The 22,643-nt window shown below is 37.5% G+C and overlaps 2 protein-coding genes across 2 annotated transcripts in view; one reads left to right on the top strand and one right to left on the bottom strand.

The window, feature by feature from the left end:
• LOC127505693 (protein adenylyltransferase SelO-like) overlaps nt 1-22,643 on the bottom strand; it is a 557,335-nt gene that overhangs the window by 159,074 nt on the left and 375,618 nt on the right. The window lies entirely within an intron of this gene.
• The window catches only part of LOC127505685 (probable G-protein coupled receptor 158), a 71,562-nt gene continuing 65,899 nt past the window's right edge, over nt 16,981-22,643 (top strand). The window contains exon 1 of the mRNA XM_051881378.1: nt 16,981-21,142. Within this exon, the coding sequence (XP_051737338.1) occupies nt 20,924-21,142 (219 nt within the window). The 5' untranslated portion in view covers nt 16,981-20,923. The remainder of the gene's footprint in view (nt 21,143-22,643) is intronic.

Genomic DNA, 22,643 nt, shown 5'->3' with positions numbered 1-22,643 from the left:
CTATTAAAATCAAAAGTTGTATCTGTTATCTGTTGTATCTCTTTATTGGACCTGAACTAACATGAATTGGACCTGAGCTATCATGACAAGACTGCGGTCTTAGAACATATTTTATATTTCTTCGGGACAAACCAGATTGTAAAGTGTTAAAATAAAATTTGTTTGTTTTTATAATAGATATTCCTTTATTTTGCATAAATAAATTGATTAATTTTTATAGTACAAATTCCCTAAAATATGTACTTGATTATAGGTTGTAACTCTACAGCTCGACAATTTCTGGGCTACACTCTCAGTATATTATGCCTCATTTTGGTATTGATGAAATCTCTGTGACATTTATGCTCTGACCTGATAATAATCCTGAACAATTAATAGCGTTTGTCAGTGAAATACTCACCCCCTCACAACCCAAATACAGGGTCATCAGCTGCAGCCTGATGCTGCAATTAAAGAAGACGAGCTATTTCTGCCTAATGATGTTTGTCAGATGGGCAGAGGATATGTCTTTGTTAAAGTGTAGCCTCAAGTCGTGTCTGTATGGACCTCGGTGTAGCAGTACTTGCTTTAATTGGGTGTATAGAGAATGAATCTGGCTATGATTTAACTGGGAAATGATTTGAAGACTTAAATACATGTGGCTGGAAATACACTTTCTTTTTTAAGCACATGTCATCAGGTGACATTGAGGCAGAATTTTAATTAAGCCAAAACACAAGAGTTGGTCTTTAAGGAATATTCTTAGTTATCTTTAACTTAACATCCGAGCAGCATATGTGACATGCAGTTGATTATCACAGACAATTATTTTGACTCCTCACTCTTTCTAAAAGGGGTCATGACATTAATCAAATTTTGACATATTGGAGGTCATTGTACTACTAATATAAAAAGAGCATTTGTTGAAACCAAGCTGCCAAAACGACTCATTTTCTACTTACTCCACGTTGTGATTTCACGATGTGGTAGATATTTGCATTTGACTGCCTCTGCAACAACACATCAATGTCTACTTTACATTTTTTAGGTGCAATGATGTTAGCCATTCATAACACTGGGCATTTACTGACAGGTTTTAAAGTAGATACAAAAACCGAGCATAATATAACCCAATTCCCAGCCACATGTATAACCCCAAAAGGGTTATATTAAAACAACAAAAAGGCATGTCATGACTCCATTAAAATAAATACTAAGAACTGGACTTAATTGCATTAAATGTGCACTTGTAGTGTGTCATGTAGATTGTGGTGGCAAGGATATGTGTGACGCAGAATGTCCAAGATAGGTACTTTAATAAATACAAGGGTAGAATAACACTAACCACACTTAACTTCTGATGAGAATCGACAGTAAACTAAACAGAACTAGGAGCATATACTGTATAAACAAGAGGTAATGAGGGAACTAAACAAGACACAGGTGAAACTAATTAGAAACTACGGAAACTGACAAGGGGTAAAACAGGGAGCTAAACTGAAGGGAAACACAGGAAACAGAAATACATCAGCAAAAACACAATGAAACTAAACAGATGGGTCTACAATACATCTTAAAAAATATTTTAAAAAACTGTACTTGCAGACAATATAATATTAAGTGTGCTTAAAGAGTTCTGCCTGTGAAAGAGCATTAAACTAATTAAAGCAATCTGCTTTGGGGATAAATGGAGGTATATACTTTCATGACCATGGATGTTTCTTAACACACTTAAGTACACTTTTAAAACGTGCACATTGTAATAATGTCAACTGAACCTTACTTTAAAGTTTTACTTTATAGAACATTTTATATCATTATGCTTTAAAATTTTGTCATGCTTTATAGAAGTACACTTATGATGATATGTTGACTAAAATACCAAAGCACATGTACTTGATTATCATTTCAACTGTAGTACGTGATTTTCTGTGCCAGTCAGGCCCAGATGGTATAGATATGGTTTTGTTCTCCACTGTGGGGTTGATAATGGAGCTCTTTAGAAAATAATACATATCTGTCAGTTTTTGCCTTGGTGTAACACAAGAGTTTACAGACGATATGCCAACCGTGCTGAGAATTCGGGGCTGAAAACGGTTTGTAATCATGCCGTGTCAAACCAAACTCAAGTTGAAATATAACTGGAACTGTTCCTTGCCATTCTTAGAAACATTCGGCCCAACGGTCAAAAAATGGCCATATAGTCCCACCCCAAACTCATGCTTTTGGTTGCTTCAGTTTGCCGTGATGGGCTAATTGAAAGTACCACAGAGAAAAAGTGTTTACACTTATCATGGGAATCAACCAACAAATAGCTTACTTATAGCTGTCTCTGCATATTAAGCTATAGGAGAAAGTACTGAAAATATTACACAAATTGACTCCACAGAGACTTGATGAGCACACAGAAACATACTGCGCAGACTGGGGAAGCTGTAGAAAAACACCCAGAGGTCTATTTCCTGTTGTGATGCACCTTTTGTTTATAATAACAACAACCTGGAAACTGCTAGACATCAGCATATGGAGCAGATGGATTTGGTTGTTTTTATTCTCACCCTCAGCTGGTGTAGAACCCACCCGAGGACTTGCATTAGCTCCAGCACAGCTTAAAAGCTGATCTGAGGCCAGATCTCAGGACACATTGTCTCTCAGTACAGCCAGCGTTTGACCCCACAGGCTGGCCAACCGCTCCGTCCCAGTGCACGTGTCTGCTTTACTCTGTTCCTGGACCTGTCGGCCCGCAGACGCAGGAGTGATAGGCTGCGTGCTGTGTGCTGCTGTTCTATGTTTAGCAGCACTTTCAAAGGCCCTCCTGCTGTTTTAGACCGTCACAAAAATAGATCTACACCACAGCGTTATTGTTTCTCTACTCCCAGGCCAATTTGAGGTAGAGCTGTTTGCTTATGCTGGCATGTTCTCTAAATTCTGCCTGTGAAAGAGCATAAAAATTGTCAAACAAACAATGTAAAGCTAATTAAAGCAATCTGCTATGGGGATAATAAATGGAGGCATAGTTAATGAAACTTAGTTCGTTTTCACACTAGGCTCTGTTTGATGCCAGATTTCAGTTCAGTTCAGGAAACAAAAACAAATCTAAACCATCTTCTTTTCAGTTTCTTTCAGAATACAGGACACAAATACAGTTTCTACTCAGAACTGACCAAAAATGAAAAACATCTTGGTTAAATTCGGTTGTTAGTTCACCTTTTAGTGCTTAATCCCATTCTGCACACACACTGTTCAGTAATTTACAGGAGTTACAACTGCATTCGGTAACACTTTAGAATGCTGTTTCATCATTAAGGAATAACTACACAGGAACAAATGAGTAACACACTATTAACATTCTAGTAACTACTATTAACTAACAAGAAACTCTGATTAACGAATTAGTAAGTAATAGTGCTCAGTTGAATGTGGTAGTTCACTATTAGCTAATCAGTAACTACTATTTTTTCCCATACCTCTTGGAGGAATAATAAGAACTACTATATAAAGGTTCATAATTAATGTCAGTAATGTATAATTAATTCTAGAGTGAAGATCATGGCAACCCACTAGTAACGACTGAAGTATTACCAAATCCTTCAGATCCTCAAATGCTTATTTGGAACAGTATTCTGAAATAAAGATCATGGTAACTCACTAGTACTGACTCAAGTGTTGCCAAATCCATCAGATCCTCAAATGCTTGCAATGTCTTTAGTCATTACTAGGGAGTTATCATGCTTTTAACTTTAGAAATACTGTTCCAAATAATTAGTAATTCTTTGAGAACGATGTACCTGAGTCATTACTATTCAAAACCTTACAAAAACCTCAAAAGCTTACAATGACTTCAGTCATTACTAGAGAGTTATCATGCTTTTTACTTTAGAATACTGATCCGAATAATTAATAATTCCTTCTGAAGTATTTGGTAATACATGAGTCATTACTAGTGGGTTACCATGATCTTCACTTTAGAATTAATTATATATTATGCATTATTCACATTAATTGTGAACCTGTAGTTCTTAGTAGTCTTTTGGGAGGTATGAAAAAATAGTAGTTACTGATTAGCTAATAGTGGACTACCTCATTCAACTGAGCGCTATTACTTACTAATTCATTAATCAGAGTTTCTTGTTAGTTAATAGTAGAATGTTAATATTGTGTTACTATATATACACTATATACTCTATAAACTAGATCACTTTATAAGTCAAGCTCAAACAACATGCCCAAAAGCGCTTATAATAGGTGGACATGGCAACACTTCAAGTGCGCGCTCTGAGAAGCAGCTTTCTAAACATAAACAAAACACAACGGCATCGTAGATGGTGGTAAAATCAAAGATAATCTTTGGTCGCTGTGATGTTAATTTGGGTTACACTTTATTTCGATGGTCCACTTTAGACTATGTACTAACCATAAGCAACTTTGCAACTACATGTCAACTAACTCTCATTAGAGTATTAGTAGACTGTAGTGCACTGTTAGTAGACTGTTAGGTTAGGGTTAGTAGAATAAGTTGATATGTAGTTGCAAAGTTACTTCTAGTCAGTTGAATGTCTGTTGGGGGACCACCAAATAAAGTGTTGGCAGAAATTAAGCAGACAGTCTAATAATGCTCTAATGACTGGTAGTTGCAAAGTACACTTTTTTTCTGATCTGTTGATTAACATAATAAAACACATGTAAAGTATTGATTTATTTATTTTTTTTAACTGAAGTTAATATATTTTAATTGTGCTAAATTACAACTTCATAATTATTACAAATGCGTAATTATAAGTATATTTAAATAAATGTCATACAAGTTTTAATATAAATTACATTAAAGTACTGTATATTTAAAATTTCCATAAATTCTAGGCAGTATATTCGGCAATACACTTGAATTATATTTCAACTAAATAAGTAATTCTGAAAAAATTACATACAAAGTTTTACTTTAATCCTACTGGGTCAGGTTGGTCAAAAATCAGGCTAAAGTTCAGCTAATTACAATATATATAATAATACAATTTCATTTAATTGCAATTATTGTGCAATTTAGGGGCCTGTTTACACCTGGTCACTTAATGCGTTTTTACTGATCGGATAGCTATCTGATGATCTGAAAACTGTTCCATTTATACATAAATGTGTCTCCACAAAACGAATATAAATCCGCATTTCAATTCCTGTGCTATATATAAAAAATAACTCAAATGTTTGCGTCATTTTTTTTTGAGTTATGACAACTTTAAGTGAATTTACTCAAAACAGGTCTTTCCCTTCACTAAAAACAGATAAATTAACACTTAATTTCAACATTTATTCTCCTTATCCAGTCCTATGCAAAGCATCCTGGGAACTAGAAATCCACTGCCTAATTTCCAAAGTTATCAAGACAATTTCATAAAGTTACTATAACCTAATTTAAAAAAAAAAAGCCATTTAACGCAGAAATTTGAATTTTAATTACAGACAATATTAAGTTGATTAACATTATTATCTCAACAGAACTCTACAAAATAATGTTTGCAACTTAAAAGGTTTAAAACAATAAATTAGAATTTTTAACTTGCAACCATGCATTTATTTAAGTTGTGGTAACAAGTCCCCTGAATTACTTTTTAGAGTGTATACTTCGGCCGTCCGCATTCCGCGACCATCCGAGCACTCCCCGTGTGACGTAATTTGCATCATCAGGAGGGTCCACGGATGTCACATTGTCTGCGTGCAGCCCAATTTTTGTGACCGCACAGACGGTGCACCTACAGCAGCGCATGTGTGAGTGACTTGAAAACCATTAGATAGTGTGCGTGTGTTGAACGCATAGTTCACGGAGTATACTTGTGCTCTCAAATGTGCGAACGACAGAGCGGAACACGGAATATGAAGTATACCTGGGCCTTAAGTGTCTGAAAACATGGGGCCAGATTTACTAAATGGGGCAAATTAGCGTGAAAGCGCAATTCCACAAATGCACCGATAGGATCGGCAAGTTTTGCGCGTGATCTACTGCTGACGTGCAAATTAAAGAACACAGACGCAGTCAAATCATTTGCATAATGACCAACGAAATCTACCAAGAGCAGCGCAAATTAGCGCTGGGACGCAAACAGAGCTGATGCCTGATGCTCTCATCAGGTGCATCAACTTGTTACATGTGTGTTTATATATATATATATATATATATATATATATATATATATATATATAGACCAACATGGCTTTGCAAATGATATGTTTGGATAACATCTTCCTCTGGCATTCCAAAGAAATTAATACGAGTGGAAAATATTTTCTCTCTTCTACCATGCTCTCTCTGTTCTCTGCAGTGTCTCCTACTAGCAGCAACAATTGCAGCCATGTCGCAAAATGGGTTAAGACATGCTTTTTTTGGGCGTTAAATAATGGCGCAAATACCAGTAAATTGACGAGCGATAATCTTAGTACATCGCATTGCGTGATTCATTTAAATACTCTCCTCCCATAAATTTTGCGTCTAAAAGAGAAACTCCTACAAATGCATATGCAATAAGGTCAGCCGCAAAAAAAAACGACTCAGTCCACGCCTTTTCAGCGCTAATTTTGCACTGCGTGTCTTTAGTAAACCCCAACAGTAGTTTTTTAACGCCAAAAGAGGGTTTGCGCTGGCACACTGTTAGTAAATCTGGCCCATGATGTTCAATTAGCACTTAAGTATATTATTTTAAAGGTATGCTACAGTGTACTTCTTTTACCTTTGTGATTTGTTCTGATTTCTAAATACATTTTTCATATTAACTGATATAATTTGATTCATCTCGCAGCGGGTTAGTTTGGATTAGGCTTAGAACTCATTACTGAATAATGTTCTGAAATGCCTATTGATCAAATGGATGGGAATATATACTTCCCGCAGGCTGCTGATAAAAATGGGTGGTCACTGAAGCTCTGTTGTGTCATCTGAAACGGCGGAAACAAAATGATTGCTATGACATCTGCAGTGCCACAACTAATAGAGTAAACAAAGTATCTCTACAACAGTGACTCACAGCTTGTAGAGGTGGAATTGATCAAATTTGTCAAGCCATAAATCACAGTGACCCCAGACATTCACCTATGTCTCTCATGCTCTCCCTGTCTCTCTCATTGTCTCTTAGTCTTTTTGTGAATGTCAAAGGCACAGTTGTGGCAGCTGTCAGTCAGTGAGTGTGTGTCTGTGTGACAGGCTAATTGACCTAGTGACACTGCTCACGCTAGAGGTTTTTAATGGTGGGCATCACACTGTCATGCCAGGAGGCCCATTCGCATACACATGCCGTGTCCCAGCAAACACCTCGACCAAGATGCCACCTTCAGTGATGTATCACCTTCTTTTATTTGTCCTATGATCCTGCATCATTATAATCAAATCCAGCAGTGTATTGCAGTGTCTATTTACACTGAGTGCAAATAGCCTGCTTTGTTGGCAGAGACTTTTTACACTAACTCCGCCCACCATTTTCTGATTGAGCCAGACAAAATTATGAAAGAAATCCCAGGTATGGAGAGTAAGGCGGGTTGGCTTTAGATTTTTCAATTGAAGTTTGAATCCGCCTTTTTCTGAACTCATTCTTTTCTCTTTTCCCATTGCATATCAACTTGGAGAGTGGAAATTAAGTGCCTAACGGGTATTTAATAGTGGGAATAAAGTGTTGGGGGTGAGACAAGTAATGTCCCAATAAGGCAGCATCCATTTGTGAAATTAATACATATACTCTGAATATGTTGTCATTATTGCATACTGTTTTTTTTAATATTCTACAATACACTGAGGTGCAAATAGTATTTGCCACTATGGTTACACTTTATTTCGATGGTCCACTTTAGACATTCTACTAACTATTTGCAACTACATGTCAACTAACTCTCATTAGAATATTAGTAGACTGTAGCAGGCTGTTAGGGTTAGGTGTTAGGGTTTGGGTTAATAGAATAAGTTGACATGTAGTTGCAAAATTACTTATAGTCAATAGAATGTCTGTTGAGGGATCATCAAGTGTTAGCAGATATTAAAGTTGTGGTTGATGATTTCACTTTTTTAACTTTAGTTAGTGTGTTGTTGTTTGTTGAGTTAGTTAGTGTGTTTAGTTAGTGTGTAATGTTGTTGTTTGAGCATAAACAAAGTCTGCAAAGTTACGATGCTCAAAGTTCAATGCAAAGGGAGATATTTTCTTTTAAAGAATTCTCTATTTAAGGACTACAAACGGCTGTTAGGGTCTACAACTAGCTTCTTCCCAGGTTATTGACATCACTAACTCTAAAATTTACATAAACCCTGCCCCTGAGAACAAAGGGGGTGAGGCCATGTTGGGCTGCTTTAGAGAAGAGGAAGAGTTGTTAGAGTGTTGTTACCATGCCGTCATTTTACGCCGGACTGCTTCACAAACGAAGGTCAATTCAATGCTGGATTTGCACAAAAGATTAACATGATGACACATGCTAGTCGATGAGTTGAATCAACTCCACAGCAACTACATAAATTTATCCACTAACCATTCAGATACGTCCAGATGCAAAAGTTGTAACTTCTTCCTGAGTCTCTCCATCAGTGTCCGACTACGGTTTGAACAGTGTAAGGCTGAGCACTGTTACTGACAATAGTCATTTTGGCTGTGTGAGATTCTCCAGCTTTGTTGTTGTTGAGCAACCGAAGCGCAAGCTGTTAAAACTCCCCCCTCATTTGGAAAGCAGCTGGGTGAGTGTTTTTGCTCACACCCAAATAGGGGCAAATTTGACAAACTATAATAAATGATCTGTGGGGTATTTTGAGCTGAAATTTCGCAGACACATTCTGGGGACACCAGAGACTTATATTACATCTTGTAAAAGGGGCATTATAGTTCCCCTTTAAGCGGACAGTTTACTAAAACTCTAATGAGAATTAGGGTGTTTTCAGACCTGTAGATCATTTGCTTTATTCCGAAAAAGGGACTTAATTTGTTACAATGTTGCATTTTCTTCTTGGTTCAGTTTGCTTTCACAAGGCAACATTTCAAAGCATACCAAAATGTGTTTATGCGAGTCGGATGTGAGTAAATCTGTCCTCTTATTGGTCAGAGTTTCCTTTGCATCATCCATCAAGTTGGATTGACAAGTTCTCTCCGCGAGCTTATTGTGGCTTTATCTGTAGCTGGCGGGACACATGCAAACGCTTGCACTCTGTCTCGCTCTAACTGATAAATTATATATATTTAATTATACTTGAAATAAAATGTATATAATAATACAGTTAGAGCAGGAATCAAGGCTTTGTTGGGACAGCATTATTGCAGTGCACTAAGAAGAGTAATTACAACATTTTAAGATGAAGAGGCGCTCTTTGGTTTTCAACCACAAAAACTCACAGAATCAGACGCTGCTGCTTTTTATATAACACTCTGACAGAGAGCTCTGTCACCGGCCGAGACAGCACTTGCACTCTCATTCTGATCTAGTTCTTTACATGTCATCTGTCACACATTTACAGCTGTATAGCCTATAGCCTGGAAAGCCTCTTCACAAACACATTTCCTGTTATGAATTATGATACCGCTTGGTTCGTTGGTCCGTTGGGTCGGATTGCTTTCTCACCTCAACCGAACTGCCCCAGAGTTCGTTTTCAAGTGGGCCGAGACCACCTCGTTCAGGCTATCTCGGAGTTATTGTTTTGGTGCAGATCGGAGCACAATTGCTGTGTTCATATGCCTAAACGAACCAAAATAAGGAAGAAAAAACATCAGGTTCTGAAACAAACTCTCCAAATGAGCCAGGTGTGAAAACGCCCTTAGCTGACATGTAGATACTCTGTAAAACTTCAGAATATTCAAAACATTTGAGGAAACTTATTACCTCAAAACATTTAAGTAAACTAATATTTTTAAGTTAGTAGAACTTAAAATTTCTGTGACAAGTAGGGCGGACCAAGAGTGGTAAATGAAAAAAATAAATGATGCGTACCCGAAAATGTGGAGGGAAGCGCTTTTGAGTAGCAATATTTTTGGGGACAGGGACACGTTTACTTACAGGAGTAGGATTTTTCTCCATCTCTGGTAAGATAGCATCATGATGATAAGCGGTGCAACGGATTGCAGTTGATTCGTGATCCGTACGGACCAGGCCCGGCGGTTCGGCATGCACGTGATTCGTGGATTAACTGCTAAGTTTAACCATCATAATGTGAAAGTTTATCATTTGGATGTGTTTTGTCTTGCCAGTTTACACATTCAAACGATTTTAAATGTGGAAGAAGAGTTGAAAATCGGGATTTGCACGCCTCACACACCCGAAGCGTGCGCACACAGAGAGAGAGAGGCTTTCATACAGCGCTCGAACACCAAATTAATTCGGTAACACTTTATTTTAGGGTCTTTTAACTAGTTGCTTATTAGCATGCATATTACTAGAATATTGGCTATTTATTTGTACTTATTAAGCACATATTAATGCCTTATTCTGCATGATCTTATTCTACATTCTTAATCCTACCCAATACCTAAACTTAACAGCTTCCTTACTAACTATTAATAAGCAGTAAATTAGTTTATTGAGGGAAAAGTCATAGTTAGTAGTTTATATGTGTTCCCTATACTAAAGTGTTACCATTAATTCTTCTTTCACGTTTACTTGCGCTTGAACAGACACATACACACACAATTTTGTCAAAATATCCGTCTCGGCAAGTATTCTCTTGGTTATGTCATAAGTGAACGGTTGAGAAAGAAACGGGATGTGTGTCAGTATATTCGGTTTGCGCATTCAGTCTTAAAGTGACAGTAGGCTAATATTCCTGCTGTTGTCTGTGTCATTAGTGTTAATAAAATAAAAACAAAACATCATCATCATCTACCATGATCAAGAGCAAAGAAAATAGTGAGGAGAGCAGTCAGGAGGAAAGTGATGACGAGAACTTGTAGGATAAGTGTTGCGTAAAGTTTGAGTACCAAGCAGCATCTCCAGGTGCTCCCTTGAGAACCAGACCAAAAAAGTTATGTGCACCCCCGATTATATACTTGCATGTATATAATCAAACAATATGGTCTTAAAAGTTTTGCAGCCCATCCTCAACCTAACCATGGGCTCTACTCTTCACGACAATGGTAACCCTACAAAACTAACATAACAGAACCCCCTGTAAATCCCAACATAACACAACATTAAACACTAACTTATTTTGAGTTCACACAACTTTTTTCTATTAAGTATAATGAACTTTCATTATTATTTGAGTGAAACAAACTCATTTCACTTAATTTAACTGTTTGGTTTTCTAATTAGTAGAATGTCTAAAATGGACCATCAAAATAAGGTGTTACCAAATATACTTTTGAGGATTTGAAGTGCACTACAAGCACTTCAAATTCAATTAAGCACACAGGTTCCAAACCTGTATTACATTCTGTCTTTTGTGGAACACAAAAGGTGAATTTTGAGTTGACTTATGCAATGCTTAGACTAGCTTCTGTAATGTTTTTTAATGAAAACAGACATGGGAAAACATTATCATATGATTATCACAATATCAATAAATCATGGAAGCATCAAGAAAAAGATGGATACTTTCTTCAGTTTTGTGCATACGGACATCAGTGGAGAGACAGAGCTCCTTTATCTAAACCAATCCCTATATCCCTAGTCTTAGTCAATCAAACGTTCCTTCTAACTTTCTCTCTCTGATTAAAAGTGAACAGCGTGAAGGTGTGTAGAGCCACTGAAATCATCCTGTGTCCTCCCAGAGGCTTAGATCTGCCAGTGTCTGTGTCGGCGATGTGTCTGTCTGGCTTTAATTAGGATAGAGTGTTCCCAGCTGAAGCTCTCACCTGCTCAGTACCTGCCGTCAGCTTGTGCTCTATCAGAAGACCCTGTCCCTTCCTCTCAGCATGGGCCAGAGTCTGTTTCTCTCATTTCAGGCAGAAGCTGTTATCAGTTGTGTGATTCCTGAAGCTTTTATTGCAGGAATTGACTGAAGCTCAAGGGGTCAGTGCCCGGAGTACACAATGAATAATATTGGGAGTGTTGCTGTCTCTTTACTGCAAGTCAAGATATGCTTGGGCTCGGCTAAGGATGAAAGCCACAGTTCACAATGTTATGGCTAAATCGAGAATAAATGTAAATTGAAAATATTTAGGACAGAGTCATAACCACCATATTCAGATTAGTGGTTAATTAATGACCAATTGATCAGCTTTTAATTTGAGTCTCCCAATCTGGTATATTTGATTACAGTGAGTTGATTGAAACCTGTATATTTAATGCATCATGAAGGTATTTATTCCTTATAAAAACACATTATAATCAGTTTTGTGTTCTCATAAATAATTGCAACTGCATTTATATTGGATTATGATACTTACCACTTCAGGTAATTATGTAATAGAATGTATCATAGCCTACTTTAGTGTAAGACCTGTAACCATGAATATCTTCCTAATATTCATGTATTAATATCTATTAAAATTGTACATAAGTATCTATTTAAGGCATTATGAATACCTTTAAGATGCACTGTATTGGCTTTATAGAAAATGTTTATTTTAAAAATGAGCAAATTATAGTTAAAGTTTTAAGGTTTTTTTTAGAAAGAAAGAAAGAAAGAAAGAAATTTATTCTAAATAGGTAGGAAACCTTCAACACCCATAATGCACTGGGCATGTTGCCATCCAAGGCCACTCCCACCATTCTGCTATGGATATGCTTGACCAGAGTCGAATACAACCTTGCTTTAGTAGGAAATACTTTTTAGCAAACTTTTTGTCATAATAGTATCGACTCGTATTGTTCCTGGGTGCAAGTATTCAAAGAGTATACACGCAGCGGAAGTTAGTTATTTTCAGTTTCCAGCAAAGTATCACAGCTAAATATGGAGATAAAGCCGCAACGGAAAATCTGAAGAACCTCTGTGTTTGTAGTCAACATTTAAAACTGAATGACCACAAACACAATGTTGCATTTTGTGTTATCTAGTGGACTTTTGCTGACAAATAAATGGGAATTTCCTTGGTCCAGGTAACATGGAGAAAGAGTAAATAAATATTGTTTGTTTACTGCCAACATTGTAACAATACAAAGCGGGTTGAAAATCTGTGAAGTTACACTTTAAATTGATCAAATAAATTGATCAAATAAATTAATTAACATAGAGTAAGTGAAGAGTTCCATTGCAAAAACCTCTAAGTCCGTCTGACGTTTGTTTGTTTGTTTGTTAGCATTTTTTATCAGGCTCCTATGTTTAGGTTCAATAATTTCACTTTAATGGCAATGAAAAGGTTGTCAGTTATTGAAATGCCTTATTTTCAAAAATGTCACTTTAGTCAATTCATTGGTATACAATTTTTCTAAGTCCGACTTTTTGGACAACAAGACATAGTAAAACGTCAGTTTCTGTCAGTTTTACAGCAGCAAAAGGAACACTGTTGTGTTTACTTGCTACTCGCGAAATCCTGTCATTGCCACTGTAACGATAGACAAAACATGATGATACATTGTATCTCGGCAATTGAAAGCTGGCTCATACGCACACCGTCATTCATCTTGAAATCATATGATTCGATTTGCGTGTTCCAATTGGTTCTTCTGTGGACTTTGAGGCTTTTGCTGACAAAGGGAAGTGGCGTTTTGCATTTCTACACATGAACCGGTATTTCTGAATGGGCTGACGCTGGAATTTAGCGGATTTAAAGGGAAAGTATTTGATGAACATATACTATGTGCGGAGAGCATGCGCTCAATATCATTATATTATTTTTGACGGAGGTGGCGTTTAGCGGCTTTTACATCTGAACTCTTCAAGTATACCTTTTATATTTTTTTCTATGAACAAGCGTTGATAAAAGATTGCAGGTGCACAGAAAGCCAGAAATAAAATATGAGATATTGGGCCAAATAACTCTCACTGTGCATCATCAACAACTTCTCACTCCAGATAACCTCCTTCTGTTTACTGTGTACTCAGTGTACTTAAAGCACTAAAGCACTCTTTTATGCTACAGTGTGCCAGCCAACTCAAATTTTAGTGTCACTGCTAATGTAGCCTCTTTAAAACATGCTGCTGAAAATTACTTAAAATGTATTTATAGTTTAGCTGTGAGCCCATAATGCTCTCTGACCTTTCTCCTGTGGCTATCTGTCTTCAAACCCTGATCCTATAGAAGCATGAAAGACAGAAATAGAGCCCTCTTCTCTCTAAAGATGGATTTGTGTAAGTGTTTTACCGTTCTGTGCTTCATTAAAGCTGATGTCGCTGCTGTTCTGCTCAAATATGAAGGCTTTGGCCCTTCATAGCTTGTTAAGTGTGTGCTGGAGTGGATCGGTATTGAGCTGGGGTCAACATGTCTGCTTTGGGCCCTGGACTGCAGTCATGAAACACTCAGGCCTGAAATACTGAGGATTATGATTACACACTCCCGCTTTTGACTTATTGTTTCATGAAAAATAACCTCTAGATACTAAATTAATTTTCTTTTTGAATTCAGCAAATGAGCCTGTCTTTAATTCAGATATTAATTATGTCTTGGCACATGCAAGGAGATCTGTGCCAAAACTGTCCCTGTTTGAATATTATATATCAGAGGACGGTTTAAATCAGTTCAGTCAAACTGCTCATATATTGAACCTGCTGAAAGCAGAAACAAAGCTTGCAGCTCTAGAGTCAGCAGCCCAGCCTCCCTAGTGGCTCTTTGCTATTAGTAGAAAGTTAGTCTTTTGTCTTTATTGACAAGGAAGAAACTGTGAAGATCCTATTAAGCAATACAGTACAAGCTATATAGGCTGCTTTTTTCTCTTTTCAAATCCTAGCTGCCTTGTTGTGTACTGCCTGCAGAGGTAGCTACCATACACCATCATAACTGAAAAAGAACCCTTATAAGTGACCAATTTAGAATGCCCTACATAGGCAGCAACTCTGTGCAGCACACATAGTGAACAAGAGAAAATTGATTCCAATAGTATTCGATGTTAGCATGATGCTAAGCGAATGGCGCAATATACAATAGTACAATATTGTGTATTATTGCTTTTCTGTGTTGATTTTTGTCTGGAGAGCACATGTGCTTCAAAATGCTGCCTATCTAGACAGATAAAAGTTTTGGAACAGAGCCATACTCAATTGGCATAAACATTTGATTTCAATAGTCAACTTTAGATATTCTACTAACTATAAGTAACTTTGCAACTACATGTCAACTAACAGTCATTAGAGTATAAATAGACTGTCTGCTTAAAGGTGGACTCAGTAGAATTTCAAAAACACTGTTTGGAAGTTAGTCGGGCTGACACCAACAACAAACATCTAACCAATCAGCATTAGGGGTCGTATAACAGTTGAGGAGACAGAAAGAGCAAGAGGGAGATTTGGGGGAAAAAAAAAAACTGCAGAAATAGAGATGGGACACAATACAAAACAGCTCAAAAGAATATCACTGGAATGAAGGGTTATGACTGGGCAAGCGCTTTAGGACCCGCGTTTGTATTAGAAAAGCTTTCCAGCGCTGGAGAGGGCCAAGTGTGAAGGCCTGAAAACAGGAAGGCTGCTTTGATCCCGCTTCTCATGTGAGTAACACGGTTTTGATTGTCTGGAGCTGCTGTGCTGTTTGCGACAAACAACGAACACTTTGTATTTACTCTTGTGTACTGTACGTTCGTTTTTTGTGCTTCCTTGTTCGTTCATCAACTGCGCTTTATTCTTTGTGAAGCATTTTGGAGTGTGTCAGCTGTTATAAACAGACAGCATGTGTAACAGAGGCCAGATAGTTAACTACTGCACACTGACGACCACTAGTGAATGCGGTGTTTAGCGCCATTGTTAGTGCGCTCGCCTCGCATGCCAGCAGTGATTGGGCCGGGGTTCGAGACTGACTCGGAGTAGGGTGGTTAGGATTGGAGTGTGAGTTTTGGAGGCGGAGCAATGAAGAGAGGGGTGTGTTTGTTTGGGTTGATTTCAAATATCAACAATGTCCAACAGCGTTGTTCAAAATCTACTTACCGCACCTTTAATATCTCTATAGCACTTTATTTTGATGGTCCCCCAAACAGACATTCTACTTACTATAAAGTAATTTTACAAATTCATTCTACTAACCCTAACCCTACTTTAATTAATGAGAATTAGTTGACATGTAGTTGCAAAGTTATAGTTGTAGAATGTCTAAAGTGGACTATCGAATTAAAGTGTATCGCACAAAAAGTTGTTGTTGTTTTTTTGTTTTTTTTTTACTTCAAATTGAAGAACAAATAATGTGCATCAGGTGTGTTTTTATGTTTTTATTCAATTCAAGAAACCACTGTAAACTGACTCATATATTTTATACGTGTATATTTAATCATATTTTGTATATGCAACTTAGGTAGTTTTATTGTAAATGGAAAATGTTGGCATTTCTTACATTTCAACAAATTACCCACCAACCACAGACACTGAATCCATTGCGTTGACCATGTTTTCACCAAGGTTTAAACTGTTTTTTTTTTTAATTCTTCAAATATCTTTTTATTCTCCAGCATATTTTTAACTTATACTTGTCCTTTGAAGAACCTCCAAACAAAAGACTTATAATGCAACATTAAGAGCTTTTTTCATCTCCAAAGAACCACTTAGACAACTCAAGAACACTATTCAGAAAAAATGGTTCTTGATAAAAAAATATATATAAAATATAAATTATATATAAAAATCTAAGAACCATTTAACATTTATATTTAATCATGCACATACATTTTTACACCATATGAGGCTCTTTTTGCAGGTATATTTCATTGTCATGAATGTACAGTTTTGATATTTCCATCTTCTCTCTATTTTCCACAGTGTTTGCCCATCCCAGGTCATGGATTTGTGCTGGACAAGTACAAATGTCACTGCAAAAGCGGCTTTTATCATCCAAGCAGAGTTGCACTCAATGGCTTTAAAAGTAAGTACTACAATAAAATGTTATAGATCAATGTATGCATATTGTTTTTGAATATGCGAAACATGCGATTTCAAGCAATGTTCATTACATTTCATATAGTAGATGTTTTTATAGTATAATATATGCTCACGGACAGAACAAGATATGAACTTATAAGGGTTTTTTATTCATATGCTACACATAGACGTATTTGTCAAATGTACAGTGGGGTGTAGAAGTCCACTTATAAAACTGCTGTTTTGCATTTTTGTAATTTAATACATTTTTTTCATTACAAATTATATTAACACTTAATATAATCAGAGTGTTTAGTATTTCATGTGACTTCTTTATTTAACTCCATAACTTTCCTTTTTAATGATTCAAAATGTTCTGTTTGCTTTCAGGTTTAAATTAGATTTCAAATCCCAAATTTTCAGTGTGGACCCACTGTGCAGTTAGATGCAATATCTCACATAAATATTTTATTCAACCTCCCAGACATGCACACAAAGTATTTTTGTGCACTTAGCATACCTGATTTCCCTCTCATCTTATTGGAGCACTACATGACCACACCCCTTATGTTTAATTAATTAGTTTTCTGCACAAAAACCCCTGCCACTCTAGAGTTCTCCCACTGTGAGCACTCCAAAAATTGGCATACACAAACTCACAAACACACTCATGTGTAAAAGAGAGTGACAGAAAGAGAAACACGTGATCAGCACTATGCTGGCAGTATCAGGCCCTCAGCAGGGGCCCCAGCACATGGCCTTCCTTCACACCTCTCTGAACACAACAATGTCTAATACTTCAAAATTTGCTTTAATTTTTAATGTTTCATGCTGTCATCTTCAAAACTGTTACTTTATATGCAGAGGTTAATTTGTTTCCATTGTTTCTGGCTATGTGAGATTGGCCTAAAACACAGAATAGCTGTGGTTGTTGTTAAAGTCAGAAAATTTCATCTGCTTTAAGAACAGATTGTAAAGCTATATTCCTTCCATACTGTGCAGAGAGAGGTAGAGAGGCAGACAGACATCACCACAGGTCCTCCATCTGTGATAGCTGCTCTCTGGCGCTCCTCCAATGATATCCGATAAGTGTGTTCCTGGGAGAAGTTGGCTGTGTTCTATGTATTTCTCTTTTATCTGCTCTACTGAGCCATCATCTCTCTAGTTTTCTGATTAAGTAATGTTGACGTCTCATGTCTGGCCTTCATAATCCTGGTTTATGTGAAGAATACACTAGGGCGTGTATATAGTCTTATATTGTCAGTTAGATTGGAATGGTCCATGGAATGGAAGAGGAACTGAAGATGAAGGAAGAGCAGGAAACCAAGGTGGAGCAGGCAGGGCAGGTGGCCCTGGCGGTACAGGCTGGGCAGCAAGGACTGAAACCCCCAGGGCGGAGCAGAAGACCACCACAACAGCGTAGATGGGATTGAAGACCCCCACGGTAGAACAGAAGACCATAGCAGCAGAGTATACAAGCTTAAAGATCCCCGTGGTGGAGCAGAAGACCACAGCAGCAGAGAAGATGGGCTTCAAGATCCCCGCAGTGGAGCAGAAGACCACCACAGCTGAGATGATGGGACTGAAGACCACCAAGGCGGAGCAGACAAAAAACAGCGTAGACCACCACGGTGAAGCAGGCAGGGCTGAAGACCACCAAGGCGTAGTTGAGGACCACCAAAGTGAACTGGGAAACACCACGGTGGAGCATGCGGAGCCGATGACAACCACGGCAGAGCCGAAGACCTTCAGGGCAGATCTGGTGGAACTGAAGACCACCATAGCTGATCAGGAAAAACTGAAACACAGAGCACAGAGAGGTTAGGATTGGCCTCAGAGGCCATGTCAAAACAGGCAGGGAGCATCCTCGCTGGTCATAAGTGAACCAGCATGGTGTTCCAGGTTGGCCTTTGAGGTCATTTCTGGGAGGAGAGGTAGGTCTGTGGTTGTGTCGGTGCAGACAGGCTGTTCAAGTCGACCTCTCTGGTCGTGTCGGGGCGGACAGGCAGTTCAGGAATGACCTCCATGGTCGTGTCTGGGCAAACAGAAGTCCATGGGCGACCTCCGTGGTCACGTCAAGGCAGACATGAAACTCGGGCATGACCTCCGTGGTCATACTAGGACAGACAGGAAATTTATGGATGACCTCCGTGGCTCCATCTAACAGAGCTGACAAAACATCTTAACCATGTGGAGCCATTTTGTTTTTTTCTCAGTTGAAGCTGCCTTATGCTGCCTTCACATGCTATCGGAAATTTCCCCGAAATGGGATTGCGTTAATGTGCAATTTTTACCTAGGAAACTTGTATTTACGATAATTCCGAGAGCACGTGAAGGCAGCATAAATAAACATAACAAAAATGCCAAGATTTATCCCACAACTACTGACAGAAATAATTACACATGGAAGACGGAGTTGACATGTTAAAGCTGAAACCGCACAGACATTGTTTGTTTAAAATATAAAAAATATATATATAAAACTTTCAGGACTATGTGTCCTACTGTGGCATCCACAATGAGCGGGAAACAGGAAAGGGGTCCTCAGAGTTAAAGATGCCAATGACATTGCCTGATTTATTCAGGAGTTGATGCAAAGTGGACACACTATTTTCAAATATAATTCAATATTTACTTTTTGTATTGTTTGATATGGATCTCTGCCCTTCAATATAAATGTACATTTTTGAATTTGTAAATTTTAAAACACTATGTTTGGCAGTTTTACATTGTGAACTCATGCTGAGGACAGGTTAAATTGCATTTATTTTCCAAGTATAGACCATTTATTTAAAATAATACTAAAGAAATTGAAAAATATGAGCAATTAATGCCCTGGGTATACAGATTTCTTCATTTTTAACATAAAGAGGGATTTTCTGTGTAGGACATGTTTTGTCCCTTATCTCCAGAATCAGTGAAGAGTAAAATATGTTGAAGTCTGTCAAACCTTGTGCTGTCAAACCTCAGCTGTGTCACACCTACTGCAGATCCTTCTAATGAATCCTGATGTTAGAAACAAGCAGTTTGAAAACCTTGGTTTAAAACCTTTTTAATCATTTACCCTGATAATTTCAGAGTAAGTTGTTTTATAAATCTGTCACAATGGAAAGCAGCTTTGCAAAGAGTCTGTTGAGGAACATAGCAGATAAAAACTATTGTATGTTGGGTTGACAGCCTGTAAATTATGTTGTCTTCAAGTGCAAGTGGGAAACTTGTACATACAGGTCAGTCATTCATGAAACAAAAGAATTAGCCTATATTGTGAACTATAAACCCAAATAACTGTATCTGAATTCAAGATAATGAAAATTATGGTAACATTCTACTGACTATAAGTAACTTTGCAACTACATGCCAAGTTATTTTACTAACCTTGAGGGGGTTGGTTCAAAATGGTCCTGAAATTTTTCTTCAGGATTACTAGAAACTTACATGCTGGTGTGTTGGAGATCAATAGGAGTTTGACCCTTCAGGAGCAGGATTTTTAACATATAGAAAACATTACACACTTCAACTTTAAAATTCCATTGTTGGAGTCATCTACTGCATTATTTTTGTTTATTATCTTGCAATGTGGATAATCACAAACAGCCATAAATCAGCAAATTTAAAAAGGGACATTTTTTATTATTTTTACTATGTAATTTTGTAAATGTTTATCATTATACTTTGGTTTATGGTTAGATTTTAAGAAAAAGTAAAACTATTTAAATAGCATGAAGTTCTCATCATGAAAAGATGTGATATGTGTAACTGAGGCAGAAACAACTGGCGCATCAAAGTGACGGCCCAGATGGTGTGTACACACCCATCCACCCTGGCTTGCGCATGAAACAGTGTGAATTGCCTACTGATGAGACCACCAATGACTGGAGGAGAGGGTGGGCTGGACCGCTTTAAATGTCATGTCTGTGTTGCTACTTTTCATGATTGTTCGTGCTTTTTTTTTGTTGGTGTGATCATATGCAAGTGGAAAGATACAGCATTTGAAAATAGTTGTTTGAATGAATATCATGTAACATTATTCTTTTTTTTTTTTCTTTTTTTTTAGGGAAAGCGGGTATGAAGGGAACGGAGGCTTTGTCACATCACAGGGATGTTCCAGAAACTTCCAGCCACTGTCTGCCCTGCCAGGAAGGCTGTGATTTCTGCAAGGACAACACGCCCTGCGTGGCCCGGGGTGACGGCGCCCTGCGTATGGCGGTCCTTTCTTTCCAGGGCTTGTGCATGCTGGTGGATTTCATCAGTATGGTGCTGCTCTACCATTTCCGCAGGAACAAGGTGAGCGTGTGCTGCCGGAGGGAGCTAATTAAGATGGCAACTGTTTCCATGAAGCACATCCTGTTCTTATTGACACTGGGGTGTTTCCATGCTGGGTTACATTACAATTAGTCACTCGTACTCTGAGCGTACAGTATCTCGCCTGACATTTTATTCCCTGTTAAATTACAAAGTAAAATTCAAGTATAATCTACATTGTGCACTGTTTTCATCATCAACTACGCCTTTGTTTCCATCTTTTCTCCATCAGTAATTAAATTCAATGTGATAGAAGTGTAATCACTCACTTTGCGCTTTGATTTTACTTAAAAATTTAAGACAGCATGTCAAGGAGATAATAAATGGTACAATATATTTTGAGCCTAGATTAGTCAATTAAAGAGAAATTCAGACCAGAGACAGGTTGAGACACAAACAAGGTTGAGTAAGGACAGAGAGAATGGAGTTTCCGGTTGACTAAATGAATGGATTACACCATTAGAAGGGAAGGAGAGAGACTAAATTTGCAAAGGAATTACAGGGGAAGAAGAAAGAGGTGTTATTTGCTGCAAACTATTACCTTAGAGAAGGATAGTGAGAGAGAGAGAGAGAGAGAGAGAGAGAGAGAGAGAGAGAGAGAGAGATCAGTCCAGCAGGGCTCTTATTTCTCTACAGTGTCAAGATTTTTTCCATAGCATTATATGTAAGGGATAATGTACAGTCAGACAATCATTATCACAGTGGATGGATGGATAGATGGATAGATGGATTGATGGATGGATGGACATGAAATATCGATTTATAGTAAGTTTAAATTAGTTTAAGAAAAAAGAGGGCGCTGTGCAGTGAACTAGTGCAGCTATTATTTATGATTTAAAAAAGTGTGAATCATTTATTAATTAAATGGATATTTGACAAACTTGAAAATTGTGTCATCATTTACTCACCCTCATGTCATTCCAAACCCTTAAGACTTATGAGTTTAAGACACAGATGAAGATATTTGTAAAAAAACATGACAGTTTTCTGTCGCTCCATTGAAAGTCTTTCACCAAAACTTTGACACTTCAAAAAGTTTATATAGAAATAATTCAAATGAATTGATCATTTTTATCGCACATACAGTACATAGAGCTCATCAAATATGGTAAACAGAAGCTCAAACATGCTTGACACACAAGAATAAACCATTTCTTCTCGAATGTCAAGCAAGCACGGTTGAGCTTCCATTTACCATATTTGTGTGAGGATTACTTTTACAATGTCTTCTTTTAAAGCTTGAATGTTTTAGTGGAATGAACTTTCAAAGGAGGGACAAAAATCACTTGGGTTTCATTAAAAATATCTTCATTTGTTTTGAATAAGAATGAAAGTATTATAGGTTTGTAACGACATGAGTGAATAATTGATGGCAGTTTTCATTTGGTAAACTCTCCCTTTAAAGGGTTAGTTCACCCAAAAATGAAAATTCTGTCATTTATTACTCACCCTCATGTCATTCCACACACGTAAGACGTTTGTT

This window comes from Ctenopharyngodon idella, chromosome 23, assembly GCF_019924925.1.
Source record: "Ctenopharyngodon idella isolate HZGC_01 chromosome 23, HZGC01, whole genome shotgun sequence".
In the NCBI taxonomy this organism is placed as follows: domain Eukaryota; kingdom Metazoa; phylum Chordata; class Actinopteri; order Cypriniformes; family Xenocyprididae; genus Ctenopharyngodon; species Ctenopharyngodon idella.
Note: the sequence above shows the minus strand (reverse complement) of the source record. Positions and strands in the feature narration are given on the sequence as shown.